At 49.6% G+C, this 7,993-nt stretch overlaps 1 protein-coding gene across 1 annotated transcript; it reads right to left on the reverse strand.

Moving 5' to 3' along the window:
- Positions 1-611: 611 nt before the first annotated feature.
- LOC147963764 (uncharacterized) lies at positions 612-7,079 on the reverse strand. The gene is made up of 5 exons (XM_087529690.1): positions 5,681-7,079; positions 4,125-4,634; positions 2,371-3,881; positions 1,035-1,065; positions 612-664 (listed from the first exon to the last, which is right to left on the reverse strand). The coding sequence occupies exons 1-5, from the start codon at positions 7,077-7,079 to the stop codon at positions 612-614; spliced, it is 3,504 nt and encodes a 1,167-aa protein (XP_087385816.1).
- Between the last annotated feature and the right edge of the window lie 914 nt (positions 7,080-7,993).

A 7,993-nucleotide genomic window follows, 5' to 3' on the forward strand; every position in this document is an offset into this window, starting at 1 on the left:
CATGCCACATCTTCATAATTAAGGGATTGTTTAGCTATATATAGAGTCGCGGAGGGTAAAACAGTACTACTTCCAGGCAGCTTACAACCTTCTGAATGTAATCCCAGTGAAATAATTCATGTCGAAACAGAACACAAACTTTCCGCATCCTCAGCGACAAACAAAAGTCCAACACAACGCGCATCTTGGGCATTCTGGTAACAACACAAGGGTAATGAGAACAACTGTGTGTGTGTGTGTGTTGATCATGGTACAAACTCAATCCATAATACCATCACTGCAGCATCGCTATCTTTTTGACACACAAATTTATATCTAATAGTACGAACCCAAGCGTATGCACACACACGCAAAAAAAGAAGTGATGCACACACGCAAAAAAAGAAGTAACATCACAGGACAAAGCTTAAGCAGAGATTACAAGTTGCGATCTCGACCAGACACAACATAGGACATAAGACTTCAGCTTGCCTCAGCGTTTGCAAGCATAAATGTAAGGGGAGATTAACAGACAGGCCAATGCAAATCATTAATCCAAATAAGTCATGGTGTCTTCATGCCAGCTGACTAATGTCTATAGAAGACCTGCATAGCATATAAACTGGATGAACCTACAGCAGAAAAGCCATTTCTGCATCTGCCACAGGAATGTAATTCCAGACTCCTGCAGAGCAATCAATTTCATCAGTCAAACCAATTTATACAGGTCATTCATCCGAAAGCTATTAAAGTTACATCACCCAATTTATGTACAACTCAAACAGTAAATGTTGGCTTCATTAGTATTGTGGACTTCTACCAGAACCTCCAAATTTGGATCCTCTCAGCATTAACACAATGCCAACAATACAAACATAGAGAACCAATAGGTGATTTGTAGAACAGTGCGTTGTTTAAAGAACCCCATCAAAGTCCAATTCTGAACAGGCTAGCTTATCAAATCATTTAAAACATTTTTGTTTTGTTTTGATATGCATATGAGGGGTCATGGGGTAGAAAAGGAGAAACGTCTTGTTTCCAGCTCATAGTCATACTTGTCTTATCAGTAGATACACCAGTAGAAACCTGAATAAGGGACCGTGCAACGTGCATCATCTTATTAGTAGACACACTCCAATTTATATTCTATAATATGCCATTTTTTCTAAATCTGTACAGCATCAAAACAATAGTTTGGCCAACACTTTTAATGATAAATCTCTACTTTTAATGGACGAGTTGGTTTTTTTTGTCTGGTTTTTTTTTGTCTCATGTCCCATCACCCTCCCACTAAAAACCAAATCAATTTCCACAACCCTTACTCTGCTTTTTCCATCTTGGCACTTGTATTTCCCCATTATCGTACGATTCTTTCCATCTTGGGGTAAAGATCTCTGTCTTACTGATTTTCATTCAAATAATCAAGCGTGGATGTGGCCTACACTTCCCAAAACACAAAACAATCATGCCAAAAATCTTAACTTTCCTTGCTTAGACCCACACTTTCCAAATCACAAAACAGTCTAAAATCTTTCCTTGCGGTCCGGGCTAGCGTGAGAGACTCATAGATGGCAGGCGGCCACTCGATAACCTCTCATCGCTCGTCCCCGCTCGACGTTGACCCCTTCCCGCTCCTCTTCTCCGTAGCCGAAAAATTGTGACTCATAGATCAGTCTCCCTCCCAGTAACCCTAGCCGCCGCTTATCTCCCCTCCCATGGCCGCAGTTGCACGCCATCCCTTTCCCCTTCGATCGACGTGAGCAGTGCAAGTCCAATGAAGAGTTGCACAGGGGTCAGCTGGAGGTGCTCCTGCCGTTCTGCGTGTCGAAGAACCGGCGGCGGCGGCGTCCTGCATCAATGGTGCGACGAGGAATCAGAGGAGATATGGGAGGAGGAAGGAGGGAACCGAAAAGGGGCTCACCGACGTGGCGGCGTTCGCCGGAGGTTGGCTGGCAGCGGGTTCCCACAGCAATGGCGGCGCGCGCGTGGCGCCCTGCGCCCTCCCTGGTGGCGCTAGCAGCAAGGAGGAGGAGGCGTTAGAGCTGCTGGTCCCTTGGGAGAGCTGACCTCGACGTCAACTTCTACTTCACGTAGTACAACACTCTGTACCAGAGAAGGTGCGTGATGCAAATGCCTTCTCCTTCACTCTGGTTTGTCAGTTTCATCTCATCGTACTGTTGTGATATCCACATTGTGGGTTAGCTTACATCACATTATTAGACGTAGGATTTGTGGGAACTGGCTCAACCCTCTAGGGGTGTCCTATCACATATATTTATAATGATACATGATACATATTACACAGTTGGGCTATGTTACAAAGTCTAACACCCTCCCTCAATCTCAACTCACTCCTGATGCATCTAGGAGGTTGAGATTGCGCCTACAGACCTCAAACATGGGAGAAGGTAGAGGCTTGGTGAAGATGTCGGCAAGTTGATCCTTTGAGGAGATAAACTTGATCTGTAGTAGCTTCTGTGCAACACGTTCCCTCACAAAATGATAGTCAATCTCAATGTGCTTGGTTCGTGCATGGAACACCGGGTTTGTCGAAAGAAACGTAGCACCGATGTTGTCACACCAAAGAACTGGAGGATGTGACTGGGAGATTCCCAGCTCTCGAAGCAAAGACTCAATCCAGATAAGCTCAGCAGTCGCATTGGCAACTGCTTTGTACTCAGCCTCTGTGCTGCTGCGAGAAACAGTGGCTTGCTTGCGCGCACTCCAGGCGATCAAATTAGGACCCAGAAATACAGCATGTCCCCCCGTGGATCGCCTGTCATCTGGACACCCAGCCCAATCAGCATCTGAGAATGCAGAGAGAACAGTAGAGGAACTAGGTCGCAGATGAAGACCATAGGAGACAGTGAGACGCACATAACGAAGAACACGCTTCACAGCAGACCAGTGCACATCTGTAGGAGCATGAAGATACTGACATACCCTGTTAACCGCAAATGAAAGATCATGACGGGTGATAGTCAGATACTGCAAGCCACCAACAATACTCCGATACTCCGTAGCATCCGTAGAAGAAAGAGGAGAACCAGCAGTGGCCGAGAGCTTATCCGTAGAGGACATGGGCGAGGGTGATGGCTTACACTTGAGCATACCAGCACGGCGCAAGAGATCAAGGGAGTACTTTTTCTGGGTGAGAGCCAAGCTGCCACGAGACTGATGTGCAACCTCAATGCCCAGAAAGAAGTGTAGCTGTCCCAAGTCTTTAACCGCAAAATCTCTGCCAAGAGCAGTCACAAGAGCATCAGCAGCCGTGACAGAAGAACTGACCAGAATAATATCGTCCACGTACACAAGCAAATACACAGTCAGACTGGGGCGCTGAAATAAGAACAGCGAACTGTCAGCTGTCGACGGAACGAATCCATGAGTACGAAGAGCCGAAGCAAGACGAGCATGCCAGGCACGAGGTGCCTGTTTCAGTCCGTAGAGCGCCTTCGTCAAACGACAGAGATGATGAGGCTGATCTGGATCAACAAACCCTGGTGGCTGCTGCATGTAAACCTCCTCTTCAAGCAACCCATAGAGAAAAGCATTCTGCACATCAAGCTGTCGAAGAGACCAACCACGAGAGACTGCAAGAGACAAAAGAAGCCGGATGGTAGTAGGTTTAACAACCGGGTTGAACGTGTCCTCGTAGTCCAGACCCTGTCGCTGCTTAAACCCTCTAGCCACGAGACGCGCCTTGTAGCGCTCAATAGACCCGTCCGCATGTCTCTTGACTTTGAAAACCCACTTCGAATCAATAACGTTGACACGAGGCGGAGGAGGAACCAATGTCCATGTCTCATTATGAAGAAGAGCGTTGTACTCTTGCTCCATAGCTGCCCGCCAGTGAGGAATACTCATAGCAACCTCATAGTGGCGTGGTTCATCAGTGGGATCTGCAACAGAATGAGCAAGACAGGTAGCCAAATATGTGACAGTACCATCATGACGCTGCTTGGGCTGGACAATACCGCTGCGGCTTCGAGTATGCGGGCGTTGCGGTGCAACGGGAATGGGAGCCGGCGGCGCCAACATGGGAGAGGATGACGGCAGAGCGGGCGACGGGAGCCTAGGCGAGGACTCAGGCGAGTCGACGGTAGGCCCAGCCGACCCAGGCGAAAGGGGCGGCAGGGACATACGAGCGGTCGACGAAGGCGACGACGGAGGCGAGTCCAGGCGTGGAGGCGGGGACGGAGACCGCTCGAGCCGCCCAGGGGAGAGCGGCGGGGTCATGGGCCACGCCTCAACTGTCGTGGACCGTGCCTCGGATGACACCAGCCCAGTGTCGGAGACCAGCGCCGGTCCAGTTGCATGGACGGGCACGGCGCCAGAGGCGGGGTCGACGACGGGTGCATGCACGTGCACTGACCGGTCAACATGCGCGACAGGAGTTGTATCCGGAAGAAGTTCCAGGCGAGCACCACGTCCAACACCTGCACCATGGTGAGGTAACAACACAGGCGAGTATGCAACATCTTCAAATTGGCCAAGCATAAGAGGAGATGAATGCATAGATGGTGGTGTGGAAGGTTGCTGCGGCATGGAGAAAAAGGGGAAGACGTTCTCATCAAAGACAACATCACGAGATATATAGACACGATTTGTTGGCACATGAAGGCACTTGTAGCCTTTATGAAGAGAGCTATAACCTAGAAACACACATTTCTTAGACCGAAATTCAAGCTTTCTAGAATTATAGGGACGAAGATGAGGCCAACAAGCACACCCGAACACCTTAAAGAAGGTATAATCAGGAATTTCATGTAAAAGGAGCTCAATAGGAGTTTTCATATTAATGATACGCGTAGGTAGACGATTAATAAGAAAACATGCTGTAGCAAAGGCATCACTCCAAAAACGAAAAGGTACAGACGCATGAGCCAGGAGTGTGAGTCCGGTCTCAACTATATGTCGATGCTTGCGCTCAACAGCGCCGTTCTGCTGATGTGTATGAGGACATGATAAACGATGAGAGATCCCAAGCTTATTAAAGAAAGCATTGAGGTTGCGATATTCGCCCCCCCAATCAGACTGGACATGAATAATCTTATGCTTGAGAAGACGTTCTACATGCACTTGAAACTGGATGAATATATCAAACACATCAGATTTTCGCTTAAGAAGATAAAGCCAGGTAAACCGACTATAGGCATCAATAAAGCTAACATAATAGTTGTGACCACTCACAGAAGTTTGAGCGGGACCCCACACATCAGAGAACACAAGTTCAAGAGGACTCATTACTTGACGAGTAGAAGAAACAAATGGTAACTGATGACTTTTGCCTTGTTGACAGGCATCACACACGGACATCTCCTTATTACTAGACTCAATAGGCAGCTCATGACGGTGAAGTATATGACGAACTATGGGAGTGGCAGGGTGACCAAGGCGAGAGTGCCACTGAGACGGCGACACACGAACACCACTGAAGACGCGCGGGGCGGATGAATCCTCCAAGCGGTATAAGCCATGGCTGAGATGACCACTAAGCAGAATTTCCCGGGTGGCTCGATCCTTAACAAAAAGATCAAACGGGTGAATTCACATAGGACATTGTTATCAAGAGTGAGTTTTGGAACAGATAACAGATTAAGAGTCACTGAGGGGACCCGTAAAATATTACGAAGATGAAGCTGCCTAGATGGATGACTAGTTAAGAGAGATGCTTGACCAACATGAGAGATGGGCATACCTACACCGTTGGCGGTGTTAACCTTGTCGGGACCGTAATATGGCTGATGGGTGGACAGCTTGGTGAGCTCGTTCGTCATATGATCCGTGGCGCCAGTGTCCATATACCATGCAGGATCAATCGGATATGATGATTTATAGCCGGGGTCGACGCGTGTATCCTTGCTCTTGGCAGCAACATGAGCAGCAGGAGGGCCAGAGTCCGCCATGGCAAACTGTCGCTCATTACCTTTTCCATCGTTGCCAATACCCAGGAAGCTCCTCTGAAACCTCTTGTGGCACCTGGAGGCGACATGCCCCTCACACCCGCAAAGCTGACAGCGTACAGGGCCTCCGCCCGAGGATGGCGCTGGCGGGTTGGTGACGCGGGCAGGGGGCGAAGACGCAGTGGAGCGCTGGCCACGCGAGGCCCAGAAGGCCGCGGGCTGGTCGGCGATGGAGTTGGTGGAGCGGCGAGCTTCGATGCGTTGCTCAGTGAAGAGCAGCCGGGAGAAGAGCTCGTGCGGCGGAAGTGGCGGCTTGGAGTTGTGGACGGCCTCAGCAAGGTTGTCGTAGTCCGCATCAAGGCCCTTAATCACATAGCCGGCGAACTCCTCATCACTCAATGGTCGACCGATAGAGGTCAATGTATCCGCGAGGACCTTGAGTTTGTTGAAGTATGTTGTGGCCGAGGAGTCCAGTTTCTTGACATCATCAAGCTTGCTGCGAAGAGCCATCGCGTGAGCAGTGGAGGTCTGGGCAAACGCATGTTCCAGAGTCGTCCACACATCCAAGGAGGAGGTAGCAAAGAGACAAAGGCCAGCGACCCCGTATCCAAGGGAACCCTGGATGGCGGAGAGGATCGCTTGGTCCTGTTGCACCCACAGATGGTGCGCCGGGTTGATGGCCGGGCCGTGGATGATGTGAAGGACCTGCGGCGGACACGGCAGAGAGCCGTCGACATAGCCAAGGAGGGAGCGGCTGCGGAGCAGCGGTAGAACCTTGGCGCGCCAAAACATGTAGTTGTCCGGCGTGAGATGAGTCGTGATGAGGTTGTCGAAGTGGAACGGCCCGGAGTTCAGGGCAGCGTCGGTGGCAGCTACCGCGGAGACCGCCGGGGTTGGGGGTGTCACACCCGCACGCTGATCGTCAGAGCCCCCCGAGGCCGCCGGCATGATGGCGAGTGTCGGGGACGAGCCAGCGGTAGCCGCCGGTGGCGCGAACATCGCGGCGGGGGAGGCCGCCACGGTCGACGGCGCAGGAGACGGCGGGATCGGGGCGGAAAACAGCGAACCCACCGCCGCGGTGCCGAAGAAGTGCGGCGTCGGCGAGGCACCAGTGCGGGCAGGAAGATTCAGCAGGACGGCCAGCATTGCGGGTATGGTCCCGGAGCTGGCAGAGTTGGAGGCGGAAGCAGTCATTGCAGCGGCGACGGCGGCGGCCCTAGGGTTTGGGGCGCGGCGGCGGCGGCGGCTGAGACGGAGGTGGAGTAGGTCCTAGGTTTAGGCTGATACCATATTAGACGTAGGATTTGTGGGAACTGGCTCAACCCTCTAGGGGTGGCCTATCACATATATTTATAATGATACATGATACATATTACACAGTTGGGCTACGTTACAAAGTCTAACACACATAATTATGTCATAAGATGATTAGTCACGTGTAATTCTTTCTGTCATAGGAATCTCAAATTCACAGGTTTTTAATTTGTTGCTATGTTCAACTCAGTTATGGTGTTAAAATATTATTTTATTAACCATCATGCACTCGTCCTACTCCAGGACATAATGAGGCAAAGCCCAGACCATAATATTGCACCTGCTGTTGCTCATTTCTTGATTGTTTCTTTGGCAAAGTTTTGGACTGCGGGCTGCCTGCTGGCAAAACCCATCTGTTCCTAAAAGTAGTACTGGCAGCCTGCAGTATGCTATCCAATCACAAGCAATCCTTTGACGTTGCTATGCACTGTGGAACTTTATCTGGAGCTTAGTTTACTACTCCATCTGTTCCTAAATATATGAAGTTTTGGTAGTTCAAATTAAACTACCAAAATATCATACATTTAGGAACAGAGGGAGTATTTTAATCTTTTGTTGGTATACATTTAGAAATCAAGTCAGTCAGCTTCTTCAAGAAAGGGTCAATCTGCATATTCCCGGCTAACATCTGACGGAGTTTGGTCTGATACTCGTGAAACATAAATACCAAGTATGGGCAGTTACTATTTCTTTACGTTTTCAGTTTTTTTATCAAACACTATGGCTAACAGACTTCGTTTTTTTTGTTTGAAGTGTCAGATGATGCGAGGGTTGGGGCTAAAAGAGATACAGTT

Source organism: Triticum urartu, chromosome 6A (assembly GCF_056163025.1).
Source record: "Triticum urartu cultivar PI428250 chromosome 6A, HENAU_Tu73, whole genome shotgun sequence".
NCBI classification, from domain to species: domain Eukaryota; kingdom Viridiplantae; phylum Streptophyta; class Magnoliopsida; order Poales; family Poaceae; genus Triticum; species Triticum urartu.